The sequence below is a fragment of the Selaginella moellendorffii genome, unplaced genomic scaffold (assembly GCF_000143415.4).
Source record: "Selaginella moellendorffii unplaced genomic scaffold, v1.0 SELMOscaffold_43, whole genome shotgun sequence".
Classification (NCBI taxonomy): Eukaryota; Viridiplantae; Streptophyta; class Lycopodiopsida; order Selaginellales; family Selaginellaceae; genus Selaginella; species Selaginella moellendorffii.
Window position 1 is genome coordinate 1,625,364 of NW_003314304.1, and position 15,253 is coordinate 1,640,616.

Here is a 15,253-nt window from a genome sequence, read left to right on the forward strand (position 1 = left end):
GTGGAAGAAAAGCAAAGCATATGCCAGCTGTGGAAGAAAAGCAAAGCATATGCCAGCTGTAAAAGCAAAGCCAAGTGGACAGTACAAGCAAGAGTTAATTTAGGTTTTAGGGTTCTTCGAGCAAGACGGCCAAGCGAGATCATCGCGACGAGAAGAAGGTGTGGGACGAGGATGATATTGATGCGATCTAGGTAAGCAAAGCTCTGGCCAAAGACTCTCAATCGTTTTCCTTTTTGTCAGGCTAAACTCCACGAGGAGAAAGCAAAGAAGAGCGAAATTCATGTCGATGAGAATGTAGCAGCTCCTTCACCACAATGCAATTGCTCTGTGCGTAAGAACTCGATTGAAATCTCCACTCTGGAAGCTCACATTCTCTAGAATTCTTCTTTCCTTGCGTTTCAGGTGACTGTAAATCCCGTCAAGGACACTGCGCTGATCGTCCATGGAGGTGAATACCAACAATGGTGACAAGGTTTGTGATTAGTTTTGCTACGGTGATTTAATCTTCGTGTTTGCTATGCTAGACTTACGTTTATGGCGATCTCTACCGATACAACATCGAGAAGAACGAGTGGAAGCCTGTCACCGAGAAGCGCTCACCAGGCGGTTGCGTGGAAAAACTGGCTCTTCATGTTTGGTATGATGTATTTTTCCAGGACTTCTCTTGATTTTGGCAGTGTAGGTGGTGAATTTGGTTTCATCACTATAAGGTGTGTTTCTAGCTGACTTACAAGAGAGTTCTTGCAGGATTTATGGAGACTGGATTTAAACACAAATATCTGGCGGGAGCAGCTTCAACTAAAAGGCTGTCCAGGTGCTCGTTCCGGACATAGATTGGTATGTATTGCGCTTCTAAACATAATCTTTATTTTTTTCTTTCTTGCCACAGAAACATAAACTTATTCTATTTGGTGGATTTTATGACACGCTGAGGGAAGAAAGGTCGGCTGTTTCAGCAGTGTAGATGTTTAGTATTGAATTTTTGACACAGGTACTTCAATAATCTTTAAGTGCTGGATTTAGACGATTATAAGGTTTGTTTCTGTCGCTCATCGTTCTTCCTTGTTTTTTAACAACTAAACTGATTTCCTTTTGCAGTGGCAAGAGATAAAACCCAAGCTTGGAGCTGCCTGGCCTTCAGCTGGAGCTGGTTCTCAGCTTGCTGTTTATTTAGATGAGGTATTTGTCTACTAAAAGTATAGTTTTGCGTGTTGTGAACATTTTTTCTTTTCTAGATTTTCTTGTACGGTGGCTATTTCAAAGAGCCTGCCCCTGACAAAGATCAATCCGACAAAGGTGTAGTGCTCGCAGATATGTGGACGTTAGATCCACGGATTGGGAGTGGGACAAGGTTTGCTTGTTTTACATTCTCGTTTGGAGTTTTAGTTTTTCAATGTGTTTTGTGAAGGTGAAAAAATCCGGTGTGGCTCCTGGCCAAGAGCAGGGTTTTTGTCCACATCTTGTTTGGCGGTGTAGTTGATGCTGATGAGTACGGTTTCAATGCATGCGTTGGAAAAACTAATGTCTTTTGCAGGTGATTCCCTGCACAGCGTTTTTATGATCGAGATGTATATGCTTTCCAGATGGTTTGTATCTCGTCGATTTTTTAAAAATTATCTAAACACCATCGCTCGCAGGTATCCTTTGGAACTTCTCAAGCCAAAGAGCCTAAAGATTAAGGTATGGCAATCTGAGATTGTGTAGTGGTTAAGTGTGCATCCAAAGCAGAAGAAAGTGGTTGATCCAAATGTGGAAAATGCGTCTCAACGTTGAGCGTTCTGCTTGAAGGTTGTTGCCTTGTGGAAGAATGAATGCTGGAATGGTCGTTGGAAAGGATACTTTGTTTCTGTATGGAGGTATGAAAGAAGTCGGCAAAAAAAAAGTGACACGACGACCTTTCCTCGCTGGACCTTCGATGTGTGGAAGTGCATTATTGAGGTTAGTATGATCGAGCCATCATCCAGCCTCATACTAATGTCTCAAGCAGGAAACACAAAGCGCGTGGATTGAAGCTAGTAAGGAGAAAGGCGAAACTGATGGTGACAACAGTGATGCTGGATCGATTAATAAAGGAAAAGACGAAGAGGACGATGACGAGGTAGTAAAAAAGAAGGATGTAAGAAAACTTGTCGGTTTCCTTTTGTATTCTAGGATGCAGTGGAGTCACTGTGAAGAGGCAGCTGCTATTCTTAGGGGCGAAGGCAAAAAGCTGACACAGAAAGCACGGAAATTAAAGGTCGATCCGAGCTGGGCATGGCTGATTCCCAACAAACACTTTTGGTGAGTGCTGATAGTAGTTCATCTTCCTGTTTTGTTATTGATTTGTCTTTCAGCCTGGAGAAACGCTGAGAGATTTTTTCTCTTGGACGATCATGTATTGGCAAATGGCACCTTACGATCACACCCAACACACTGGAAAGGTGACAACGCAGGTTTTCTTTCGCTCGTTCTTCATGCTCTATGCATCTATCAGGAGCTCAGGAAGGATGGATTTGACTTGGCAAAGACACGCTACAGACAACTTAAACCCGTCCTTGACAAGGTAAAGTGGTGTCTCAAGAAGGAATCCTCACAACAGCATTGTTTGATTTGCAGCTGGCGAGACTTGAAGCCGACTACAACGCTGAAGAGGAGGCTACCAAACCTTCCAAAGAGCGCAGCAAGAAGAAACGATAAGGTCCGTGATCTCTGAAAGTTCTAGCTGAAAATTAAATGAATAGATTACAATTATTCCCAGAGGTATGGTGAGTGCTCTCCTTTTCTAGAGGCAATGCCATTGACATGAAACAACTAGTATACAATCTCTGCGTCCCATCATCAATGGTGATAGAATTTTGCCTTTGCTCTTCTGAAATCTTGGATTTCTTGGAGGCCGGTTCAAGGCACTTTGGCGTCTGAGCTGCAGCCTTGGTTTCTGTCGACCGCAGTGCTGCTGGAGCAGCCTCCTTTGGCTCCTTCTTGCACTGCTGGTTCACCTCAACCTTTTGCTGGAACTGAAACATGTTTTTCAAGTTCTTGGCTTGTGCTTCGATTTGGAGCTGGAGAAAAGAACAGGACCCAGAGTTTTACACCGGAAAGAAAAAAGAGAAAACGTTACCTCCAGCTGTGCGTGTAGTTGCTTCTGTACTTCTAGTGTCCTGCCAGAGAAAGAAATAAGGAACAAGTACTAAATAAGAAAGAAATTTCCTCAAAGAACTTACGCGTCAAAGTTAGGAGCAGTGTTTCTCTTCTTGGTTTTGCTGAAACGCATGAACTATTAATGTCACGCCATAATTTGGTATGTCCTTTAGGAGGCAAAAGCTTGAATCTTTGGAGTGAAAGCTTCTCCTTCCATTTTCGAAAGCTTATTGAGAGACGCAGAATACAAACCTCTCCGTTGCTACTGAGAGTTTGATCCCTGTCGTTCCGACCTGTGCCCGTATTCCTGGCTCTTTCCTGGAGAGCTTGTCTTCCGCGGCTATTTGAAAAGCTCGCGCTTGAGTGTGTCTTATTCTCGCTTTTGATCCTGATGTCACCCTGTTCTACACCATGAATGAATGAGTATAAATGCGTAAACATACCCTCGTCTTGTCGCAAATGTCGATCATAGGTGGAATGTACACGCGTGCGTTTGGATCCACATGCCATTCCATTAAGTGTAGAACTGGCTCCTTTTCAACGCGTTGTAAGTCGACCTCGACCATGGATCGTCGCACTACGGGCTCCATCACTGAGTGCGCATTTGTCTCGTTTTTCAATCTCAGCAAACCTGGAATATATTTGGTTACCTGGACGATGACTCGTCCCTGCTTATTTTTCGCCAATCGTTGGTTGTGCGTTCTACATTAGGACCAAAGGCCTTCCCGCATAACCATCAAGCCACGTTTCGTGGATTCGTAATACACTCGCATAAGGCATGCCATCCTGTAAGAGAAGCAAAGCTGAATAACTCCACCAAAACAAAGCCATAAGAACGCCACCTTATATTGAAACACGGCAGTTGTCAAGCGACGATTCAGCTCTTCGTCTGGAATGCACCAGCAAAAGAATAATGCATATGACTCAGAGAGAAGAACTTAACGTACCAGTTCGCTGCCACTTATCAAACTTGACAACCACCCACATCTGTGAATACCGTGGACGTAGAATCTCAACGCTTCTACGAAGATTGTCTTCTAGTCCCCACAGAGTGACCAGCCTTGAGTCAGGGGCCTGCCAGCCATTTTGTTGCTCAAGCATCCAAAACTACTAAACACGAGGAACTTACCATTGGCCTTTTCAAGTGCTCAATCACCCCGTGGGAGCTTTCAACCTCGCCTCATAACCATCTCACACAGTAGCACCACTTCACGTACCCTCCAGCAGTGAGCTGGCTCAGTAGGCCGGCATCCCTGGGCGAAACACAAGGATTAAACTTGAACTTGTAAGATTCCCGAAGCGCATCTTTCAGTGCCACGAAAGATCTTGGGATTGTCTTTGGCATTATCAAGGTACCACTGCGTAAGATCTTCAAACGCATTCCCAACCTGAGATCGTCCGTGAGTGAGTGAGTGATCAATCGACTTCAAGAACTTACGATCACTCCAAAAACGTCTTTGACGGCAAAGCGACAAGAACTTTCTGAGGAGCTCTGCCTTCCCTCATGAGCTGTCCCTTGTCAGCTGCTCAAGGGAGAACATCCATATCCTGTCCTCCGCTGTATGTGATTTTTACATCCAACTGGAAGAACAAAAAGAAAAAGGATTAGATCACAAAAGCTTCGAACGATCCTCTAAAAACTTGGCCCACACTCGATCAATCTCTTCAACAGTGTCTCCACAACCCGAGGAGCCTCTGCCTTCTCCAGCTTGAAGCTGACTTTGTGAGGTTGCTGTTCTGTTTGTTCCTACAGGAAAAAAAAAAAAAAGAAGCCAGAGCACGAGATAGAGAAAAACGTTGTAAACACCATCAAAGAGAGGATATGGAATTTTTCTACCTGGATTGTAAGCTCTGGAAACTTGGAAGTCTCTTCCAAACAGCCCTATCCCACCCCTTGTCTAGTTCTTGCTCTCATCCAGAATCTGGAACTATGGCATCGCCGTACATAATCTCCGTCCCCACAGACAAGATCGTGACCTCCGGCGTGAGCAACGGCCTCTCCCGCCTCAGCAGGCGATACCTCGTCGGCGATCTTCCAGTCGAGAACACCAGAAGCGAGTCATGGAAATAATCCGCGGCCCAGAGCGCATTGAAGAAGAAACAAGCGGCATTGCGATGCGTACCATTGTTCCATCGAGATCGGAGACGATCGCGAGCCCCCTACAAAACGCCTTCTTCGAAGGCGATCGATCTGGCGCGGCTGGGTACCTGGGCAATGCGCGGTAGCCGGGCAATGCGCGAGCATTCAAATCTTGCCGCCATTCATAAACCCTACCCTCCATTACAAATGAAGGAAAACCCTAGTGAATTTTCTCCTTTAGCTAATCTACAAGAACCCTAAAAGCATATGCATAGTATCCCACGAATCTTTTGAGATTTTTCTCTAGTTTCCAACTTGTCTCCCCAATCTCGTAGCCTCTTAGAAACGCACGAAGAGGACCACTCTCTCATTCAGCGATACCGCCGAATCGTAAAAGGGATCTTCCCTTCACATAGAAATCTGCAAAAAACATTCAAGAGTCGCTCCACACAAATTCCTTTTCAGAGTTTCTATACCTCGAATGGATCTGTCTCACCCTCCAGTTCCGCCATCACTGGAGCGTTCATACTGTTGTTGTTCAATCACGAAAGAAAAACAACTTAAGAGTTCTCACTAGCAAGACCAAGAAGCCCATGTCCCAAGCACGCGAGCTCTCTCATACTTGGTCAAATTCCAGTGCTTCCTCATTGTTTTCTTGCTCTTCAACCTCTTCCTGGAAGAGCAATCCAAGGCACAAAATTGCTGCTTGAAATGGAGCAGAACAATATTACCTCGGGCTCCACAGGCTCATCGTAATCGCAATACACAGCATTAGACGATGGAAGGGCAGAACTGACTCCTCGCTGCCACCATCAAAATCGTTGTAATCGCTGTCCACCATCTCCAAAATCTTGGCTAGCAGTGAATATGGCATGGAGGTCTGTGGTTTAATTTTCATGACGCTAGTGAAATAAGTTAGTTAAAGGATGTGAAAATGATAATTTTTAATTAATATTTTGATAAATAATATTATAATAATGCATACTTATCATAAATAAGACTATTAATTATAGTATTATCTTTTTGAAATTAAAGCTGAAGATAACCACAACCTGCAACAGAAACATTCAAAATTAGCATCAATCACTAAAATTAATATGTTTTAAAAATATTAAGCTTACAAATTGAAACTGTGAAGTAAATATAATCTCCAGGGAAATACTCTTAAAATTTATTTATTTTAACAACAAAAATTGAAAATGTTAGCAAAATATTTATAACAAACTCATATAAAATGACATAAATATGGTGAATATTTACACTCTTAAAACTATATATGAAATTTACAAAAAACATTTGGTAGTATCATAGTTCTAAAGGGAAAACTTTATGTAGATATTAATAGTTATTCTCATGTTACACAAAAATTATTATTAGAAATTGTTTCTTCTGAAATGCTGAAATTGATTTTAGAGCTGATGGAAGGCCAAAATTATCTAGCTTAATGGAGGTACGTTCATAGTTTTTATCAGAAAAACATATAATATGGAGTTTTATTTACACACAATAAATTTAGAAAAAAAAAAGACAAATAGTCAATTTTGTTTATAAATATAACTTATATTTTCTCAAAATTAATTTAGTCCAAGACATTAATCTTTACTATTAAAAATAAATGATAGATAATTAGAGGTTTGTGACTTTTAAATTATCACTACTCACACAATTAGGAATTCCAAGCTATCAATGGTGGCAATAAATTTTCCATGGTGTAGTTTTTAGTCCAAGAGTCTAATTTGGCAATCTTACTCTAGCTATTACAATCTTTCCACTATTGATACCCATTGTGGCTTCATTTAACTCCACATTCTTTTACTTTCAATGAAATGGTATAGTCTTGTCTCTTTCTTCCTTTCACCTTCTTTTTTTATTTTTCACTATGTAGTGAGAGAAATGCTTTCACTTGTAAGTTTCTCGCAAGTGAATGAATAAAACTTGATTAACTTTTACAACTTGCTGCCCAAGTGAGTAATATAATATGCTCTTACAACCAAGTGAATAGTGTTTTGATTTGTGTTAATCAAAGTTTGCTCACAAATTTAATGCAATATAGGTGGGGATGTAATAAGTTTGTTCTTCTTTCTCTTCAAGAAAAATCACTCTTTTACTTCTTGTTAAATATATAGTTTTTGATTGTGATGCTCTTCACTTTTTTTTAAAGGCGCAACATATGCTCCTTTAGCCAAAGATGTAGTTGTTGATTCCATGTCATAGGTAAAAGTTTGATAATTAAGATTGTTGCAAGTCTTTGGACCAACTTCTAAACTTTTACCAAGTTTATCTTAAACCAATAAGTTTGAAGATTTTTCTTGACAAACATGAGAAATCAACACTTCAAGCTGGAAAGATCACCAAGGCCAACCTTGACTAAATAGCCATTGTTTTTTAGGAGGATAATTCCTTGCCCCAAAGTGGTTGATAGTGATGTTAGTTTACTTGTAAATACTAATAGTATAGTAGCTTTGACTCAATGTTCAAAATGATCCATTATATATTAAGATAGCATTAGTATCTTGGTTCCTTGAGAATTTGCCCATTGGGTATTGGAAAAGTTTTAATGTTCATTTGCTATAATTTGTTGGTTATCCATTAACACTTAGAGTAAATTGTTAAATGGAGAAAGTTGTAAATAACTAAATTTTCCTTTCTACTTTAGTCACTTAATCACACTTTTGCCTATTTGAAAGAGTCTTGCTCACAACCTCTATGAGTCTTATTTCTAACTTGGGACATACTAACCCCATGAATGACATCTATACCATTTAGCTTTTGCACTTGGTCCAAGTGGTCCACATGTTTGATCCTATGACCGACACCCAAAGGTATCACCAACATATCAGCATATTACACTAATTCACCCTTATTACATCGAGTACAAAACTATTTGCATCATAGTCTCATCTCTCAAAGACTACCCTTGACCACACTTTATCACCCCTAAGATGCTTGGAGACATAAGGAACACCCTTCCCCAATATCGCTTCTTCCATCCCCACCAAGTCCTTCTTCATCCATAGCTGCACTCGCCAACACCACCACTAGATCAAGGCCTAAAGGCCCGATTACTAAGTCCCACTATCTTCTGGGACTTCTTCACCATATAACTATATCTTTGATGACTTACACTAGAGGATTGCTCCTCTTCTTTTTCATAGTTTGGGATTTCGAAACAACATTTCAAAACACCATAACCTTACACGAGCCTTGTGGGTACCGTCCCCACCTTCCGCCTTTAGGCACCCTAGCCATGTGGCTAGAGTGAGGTTTCAATAAGTCATGCTAGGTATCCAAATAGGTAGTGACACCCACACTTGGATTGGGAGCATCGACCATTCAATCTCCTGGAAGAGCTAGAGTCGGTTCTTGAACATTTCACCAAATTGCCCCATTTGTCTATCTGTATTTACTTTAACCTTAGACTCTTCAGTAGTTTTATCATCACCCACCACGTGGGTATAGCCTTTCTTGGTCACACTAGTCTTTCCTATTTGAGTCCTCCCCCTACTATACTTTTGGACCTCACCAAACCCCCTAAGGTCTAGGAAACAAACGCTTTAGGCTTTTACCCTCAGACTCAAACTCGGTCTCAGTCTTAGTATCAATCTCGGTCTCAGCCTCGGTCTCAATCTTGGTTCCGGCCTCGGTCTCGGTCTTGACCTCAGACTCCATCTTGAACTCCATCTTGGACTCCATCTCAGGTCCATCTCGGATTCCATCTCGAGTCCATCTCAGACTCCATTTCAGACTCCATCTTGGGTCCATCTCGGACTCCATCTCCAGTTCATCTCAGACTCCTTCTCAAGTCCATCTCAAACTCCTTTTCGGGTCTATCTCGGACTCTTTTTCAGACTCTATCTCAGACTCTTTCTCGGACTCTTTTTCAGACTCTATCTTAGACTCTTTCTCGGACTCCATTCTGGACTCCATCTCGACATTTCTATGTGTTATGTGTTGGTCCTCTTGTGTCCTTTTTCTAGAGATTCACTTACTGCTTGCTTCGTGCTCGTTCCTCAAGCACTTCCTTGGGAATTTCACTCTCACTCTTGACTATCCAAGTTGAAGCTTTTAATCCAAACATGTTACACTCATTTGGCTTCTGCTTCGGCCACTACCATATGGCACTTTTTTAGCTCCACTTTGGGGCTTAGGGATTTGTGTCTCACAAAAGTATGAAATTGAGGTATTCATATTGCTATAGAACATATATTAACACTTTAATTGCAAACAACTAAATTGAACATCACCATCTTTAGCTAAGGTGCATAGCCATTATGACCAAGTTAAAATGATAGAGTTTAAACAAATGTAAAGAGTAATCTACCACCAAGCATAATGCTACAAAGCACTTGTGTTAGTAGAAGTGGCATTGTGATATTAGAATGATGAAAAATTTTCCTTAAAGTGTGATTTTCTATGTCATTTTTCTTGTTAATATTTTGACTTTACATTAGATTTTGAAGGTGATTAATAAGATTGTTGGTAGAAGGTCATAAGAAATTATGTTGAGGTGAATGTATATAAAGTTATAGAAAGTTGTAGAAATGAGAAAGTTGGTTGAGTTATTACAAATTTGTAAAGGGGTTGAAGTTGACTTTGGTTATATTAAACCTAAATAGGTAGTTTATATAATACATAACTTTTGGGGTTGGATAGAAGTTGGACAAGTCAAAAAATGATTATTAGTTATCTCATGATTGATGATTGTTTGTAGACTGGTCAAGGGCTATTAATACTTTACTTAGCTCGATGATAATTTACCAATGATAGGCTTACTATATTAGATGTGTTGCAAGGGATTGTGCCATTAGATTTGCATAGTTTTTCCATATTGATATGTCGATTCCACCTTTGTCAATATTGACTGGTAGCATTTAGTATGTGATGTTGGATTGTATTGAGTCTTAAATATGGTAATTCATTCCTTGATAATGTCTTATATATTAAAGGATTAATCTCATATACTAAATATAGTATCTTTGATTTTAATTAGCTTAATTGTTAAAGAGCATATCAGTAGTCAAAGACCATCTGCATCACCATCCCATCTCTCAAAGACTGGGCTATCCATCTATAAGTGGTCATCCCTTGATCAGTTATGTGTTAATATCAACATTAATTAAGTTAAGATTTAAGTGAGATGAGATGTTTCTCTATAAGTATACTGAGGAAGTTAAATATTTTAATTTGTAGTTATTCAAATGATTAGTGATCATTTGGGTTCATTGAAAATTTACAGTTTGTTTCATTAGTTTGATTTTGGCTTTAGTTTTGTGTTGTTAACATTTGTGCATTTGCTAATTGGTATTTAAATGCTGAGTGACAAATTGAGTTAATCTTGTTTTAGACAAGATTGTTTAATAGCTTCAATTGATTATTAACTTTTCATTTTGTAAAGTTAGCATAAACTATCCTAAATCACTTTTTAAGGAAAAGCCAAAGTCTCATTGGGGATTATATTAATTATTAATGATTCATATTATAAAGTGAGTTAAGTCTTGCTATAGATAGATGTATTCATGAAAATTAATTTAGTGATCATTTGTTGAGTCTAGCTTTGTCATCTTGGCTTTTAAATTGATGTAAATGTACTTTCAATTAGCTTTTGCATTATAAAATTTGGCTTGTGAATGTGTTGAAGAAGATATTGTGGGTTATACCATAAATTATTCTTTAGCATTGAAGCTAATTAATACAAGATTTGTGATCATGATTTACTTATAAAATTCTTTAAGCTTTTAGTCTTAAATTTTTATGTTCATTATTCCATTTGCTAGGAGTTGTCAAGAAAGGCATTTTATGTCTTTAGTTCTAATGTTGAAGGTAGTATTTATATATAGTAATTATTACTAATAATTGATTGTCATCTAGGATAGTTGATTATCCTTATCAAAGGTCTTTCTTAATTATTGTTGGTGATAAATTTCTTTGGGATGGTAAATTATTCTATAATGGTGATTATGCAGCTTTATTAAATAAATGATTGATAATCTTTGATGATAGTTAATTTGTTCTTTAATGGTTTTTGGCTTTTGGCATTATCAGACATTCTATTAATATATTGCCATAAGCAAACTAGCTATATTTCTAGGCAAATCAAGAACAAGGGAAGATTATCTCTCTCTCACCAACATCAGCTTGACTGCGATCTCAACTGGTCCATTGCCATGCACCTCATAACTTACTCCCATTCAATTGATCACAATCAATCACTCAAATCACAACAGTTATGGCTAACAAGGTGGTGGCCTAGCAAAGTGGCAGCCCAACAATGCAGCACCAGAATCTGGGCAACCTCCCCAAGCACAAGCAATCAGATCAACAGTCCAAATGCTTGCACAACAAGATGAGATCTCAGTGGCAGTAAATATGTATACCTATAGATGAGAAGGTGGAGCTATGGATCACCACAAGCAAGGCAAATAATTCTCAGATAACAACAAACCGTCACGTTGATCCTGTGCAATTCCAAGGATGGACTGAAAAATAAAAGAAGCAGTTCCTTACAGTCAACTTTAAATGAATGATATTTACCATCAGAATGATCCATTTCCAAATTCCCCTTAGGAAATTCTTAAGGGCATATTCTTTTCCATTTGAAAATCATAACGGCAGCGACCACAATTACGGGAACCGATTTGATCGACCAAACACCGAAAATCTTTCTCTGGATCGAGATTCGAGAGAAACAGCCCTCGAGCAAGGGACCACAGCGGGTGGTAGCCTTCAATTCCCTCCAGATAACAACATCTCAAACATCCCGAGCTCCAGACCCAGCTCCTAAGCTCCAGCTGCAGCTCCCGATTCTTACGAAGTCACTGTGCCAGCGGCAGCGACCTCTCCGCCATCGCCACCGAGCTCCGCTCCATTCCCCAAAACTCCCATTGTCGATCCCAGCACCGTCCTCGATGAGCAGCCGGTGGAAGATTGGGATCGGCATGGGCGTGTTCTTGGGCTCCGTTGCCGCGGTCTTCCCGTCGCTCGTGTTTCGCGAGAGTGGAGGATCCCATTCCGGGAAGAGCTTTAGAGTTGCTAGAAAAGATTAACTCTCCGGTTCTTTGTAGTCTTCTCCTGTATCATCGTTTGTGTTGAGCCTCGTCTAGGCAATCACGACACTCTCGAATTGCCAACCTGGGATCAAGAAAACAAACAGTCCACTGACTCCAGCGAACTTAAAATCAACTTACAATCGCCAGTGATACGAAACAGCGTAAAAATGCGAGCTTATCTGCGTCTTGTCCTCTGGATATTGCCGAGTTCTTCTTGCTCCCAGGTCTCTGTTTGTTCCTTCCAGCGAAAGGTACGATTTTTCGCTGGAAAGAACAGCATCAAACTCCTATTGCCTGCAAAACAAAATAAGTGACAGACAAAATGAGTGACGAGACGCCATTTTCGATTCGTACCGTCTGTGGATCCTCAACAACTGCTCGGACAAAAATCCTTCATCACAAAAGGCACTCCACCTTTCCTGCCAATGGAGCTTAGCTTTACATAAAACTCACCATAACTTTATTGTCGATGAAACTCTCATCAGCCAAACAGGGAACCAACAACACCACCGACGACTTTCTCAGTGCCCTTGGTAACTCCACTAACCACAGTTCCCGTTCCGCTAACAACAGAACCCACAAGACCACCACTACCAGTGGCTGGTTTGGAAGCAGCCGAGCCACTGATCACGCCCCTGACGTTGAAAATGGACACACCTTCGTAAACACCACCGATCTCGTCCTCCACTTTCGTGTCAATGCCGTCGAGTCGAGTAGCTTTGGTGGAGTACGTGAAGGGAACTCTGCATTTTCCCCTGGTGCACTCTACTGCCACCTTGGCCTGGAGCAAGAAAGAAAGGGAAAAGAATCAAATTGAATGAGCCTGAGGCTTGAAAACTTTCTCACCGCTCCTCCGGGAGGCTTTAATATGCTTTATTTCGTTAAAGTGGAATTTATTCAGTAAAGTGGGACATTAATTAGCATGTGTCCACATGCCATTTCCTAGTACTTAATTAATATTTATTAATATTTCTATCAGTTTTTTAATTTATTTTTTATATTTCACAATATTATAACACAAAATCATATGAAAAGTTTTTAATTTATAAATTATAAAGCTAAAACTTCAATTTTTTATTGCTGTTATAAAAATGGCATGTGGCCATACACCATATGTGGGATAATGAAAAGTTCCACTTTAACGAAATAAAACATTAATGTCTTTAATGAGATAGCCGGACTGGAACGTAAGCAGGGTTCCGAGCTCGGTCTCGGTGGTTTTCTCCACCTCGACTGTGACGGTGGCTTCTACGGAGGCGATCTCGGGGATTCCAGCGCTCACGGTCAGGCTGGTTTCCAGTCCCACCGTCTGGGACGTCATCCAGCGGTTGCTCGTTGATACGGACTCGGTGAAGCTGACTTGAACCTGGAGGTCGGCGTTCTGGCCACCGTTGTTCTCAGGGGACGGATATCGGTCACCTCCGCAAGCCCGAGCAGGTACTTCACGTTGAAGATGTGCTTGTTGCTGGTTTCCTCGTAGAAGTGTGTCGCAGCGTTGTCGACATTCGTGGCGGTGGCCTTGAGCTTGTGGTCCTTGTCACTGCGGATGACAAAGAGGTCGGAGTCATCTCCGACGCAGCGGATGGTGATCATGTTCTTGCTCACTCTGGATGAAGTGGCAGAAAGGATCCTCGGGAGCGGCTTCTTTCTTTGTGTCTGCGATGATATCGTTGTCAGTGTCCCGGCGCCAGAAGAGCTTGCTGGTAACGCTCTGGAAGATAAAGTTCCCGTCCACAAGTGGCGTGGCCTGGAAAGCTCCCTCGAGCTCGCGGCTGTCCATGTTGCACCACAACGACCTATCTCCCGAAGAGGCGGATAGAAACTTGCCGTTGTTGAACTTGAGCATTAAGAAAGTCGGGAAGTTGAGAGCAAGGCTTTCGGCGCTCTGCACTTCGGCCGGTGGGAAAACGTCGAGACGTCGATTGTGGACTTGATAATGATCTTGTTCTTGGCATCCGGAGCTTCGACGATCTGGAAATGATAAGCTTTGTCGCTTGGATCCTTGGGCTCTTCATGGTCTGACGGAATTGTTCCTGGCGAAGAATTGTCGTAAAATCTCCTCCAGAAGCGACCGTTTGGAGCACGGATCATCACCGTCGAATCCGAGTTGTCTTTGGAGTTGTAGAGAGCTTCATATGTTGAAAGACGGGTTCTCTCCTTGGAGGAGAAGAAGTTGAAAGGGAGGTAGTTCAAAACAGCACTCAGTATCAGGTAGTTCCCTTCGGCATTTTTCAGCGGGAAGTAGTGCGGGAGCCTTGTTGGACGTCATCCCTCCTACCAAGAAAATTGTTACCGAGAGCAAAGCATAAGAGCAATGCATGGAGCAACTTACAGCTTGAAATGCAATAGGATGATGTTGTATGAAGACTAGCAGCTAAAATTTATACAGCGGCAGAAGCATCTTGTGACAAGATGGCCACAAGCGCTAGCAACAAAACGTCAATATTGGTCGTGCGTGATTCAAGAGAAGGATCGCAAAGAAAAAACACAGCATCGTACCGTCAACTTTAGATGAATGATACATAACACCTTCTTTGAGTATTAAATTCCCTCAAGGGTCATCCTCTACAGATACACACTGTAAGAACATCATAAACACGTGCTTACTTGGTCGAGCTCTCAACGGTTCTGCCATCTATCTTGGTAGCTTCACAGTTTCTCGGATCATAACCAGGTTGATCTGCTATTGGATTCTTGTCTAGCACCAGCAAATCTGCGTAAGCTCCCTCCAATCTGACCATCCACTGCGCACAAGTACTTGTCGCAGACTTAAGAATCGCTATAGGAGACTGCACGCGTGATAGTAGAGAAAACTCCTCGAGCACCATCACCACCAAGAGCTGGATTTGCTGGAGCAGCAACGTATGGATATTCAGATCCTTCCTTGTGGAATCCAAGCGTCTGATCGCGCAGCTTCTCACAGCGGTGCTGCTGCTCCTTGTGTTGACGATCTTGTCCAGCAGTGGAAAAACGAACCTGGTGAGCGGATAGACGCCTCCGTGATCCTTCC

At 41.3% G+C, this 15,253-nt stretch overlaps 1 protein-coding gene and 1 pseudogene across 2 annotated transcripts; one reads left to right on the forward strand and one right to left on the reverse strand.

Moving 5' to 3' along the window:
- Positions 1-20: 20 nt before the first annotated feature.
- Positions 21-2,736, forward strand: LOC9647376 (annotated as a pseudogene).
- LOC9647037 lies at positions 2,686-3,934 on the reverse strand. 2 transcript variants are annotated; one of them, XM_024684897.1, is made up of 5 exons: positions 3,768-3,934; positions 3,561-3,734; positions 3,201-3,516; positions 3,098-3,137; positions 2,686-3,038 (listed from the first exon to the last, which is right to left on the reverse strand). In XM_024684897.1, exons 2-4 carry the CDS (start codon positions 3,705-3,707, stop codon positions 3,130-3,132), a joined length of 471 nt encoding a protein of 156 aa, XP_024540665.1. In that variant the 5' UTR covers positions 3,708-3,734; positions 3,768-3,934; the 3' UTR covers positions 2,686-3,038; positions 3,098-3,129. The 2 variants fall into 2 exon arrangements, with proteins under 2 accessions (XP_024540665.1, XP_024540666.1); XM_024684898.1 differs by lacking the exon at positions 3,768-3,934 and having other exon boundaries at positions 3,561-3,742.
- Positions 3,935-15,253: the final 11,319 nt, after the last annotated feature.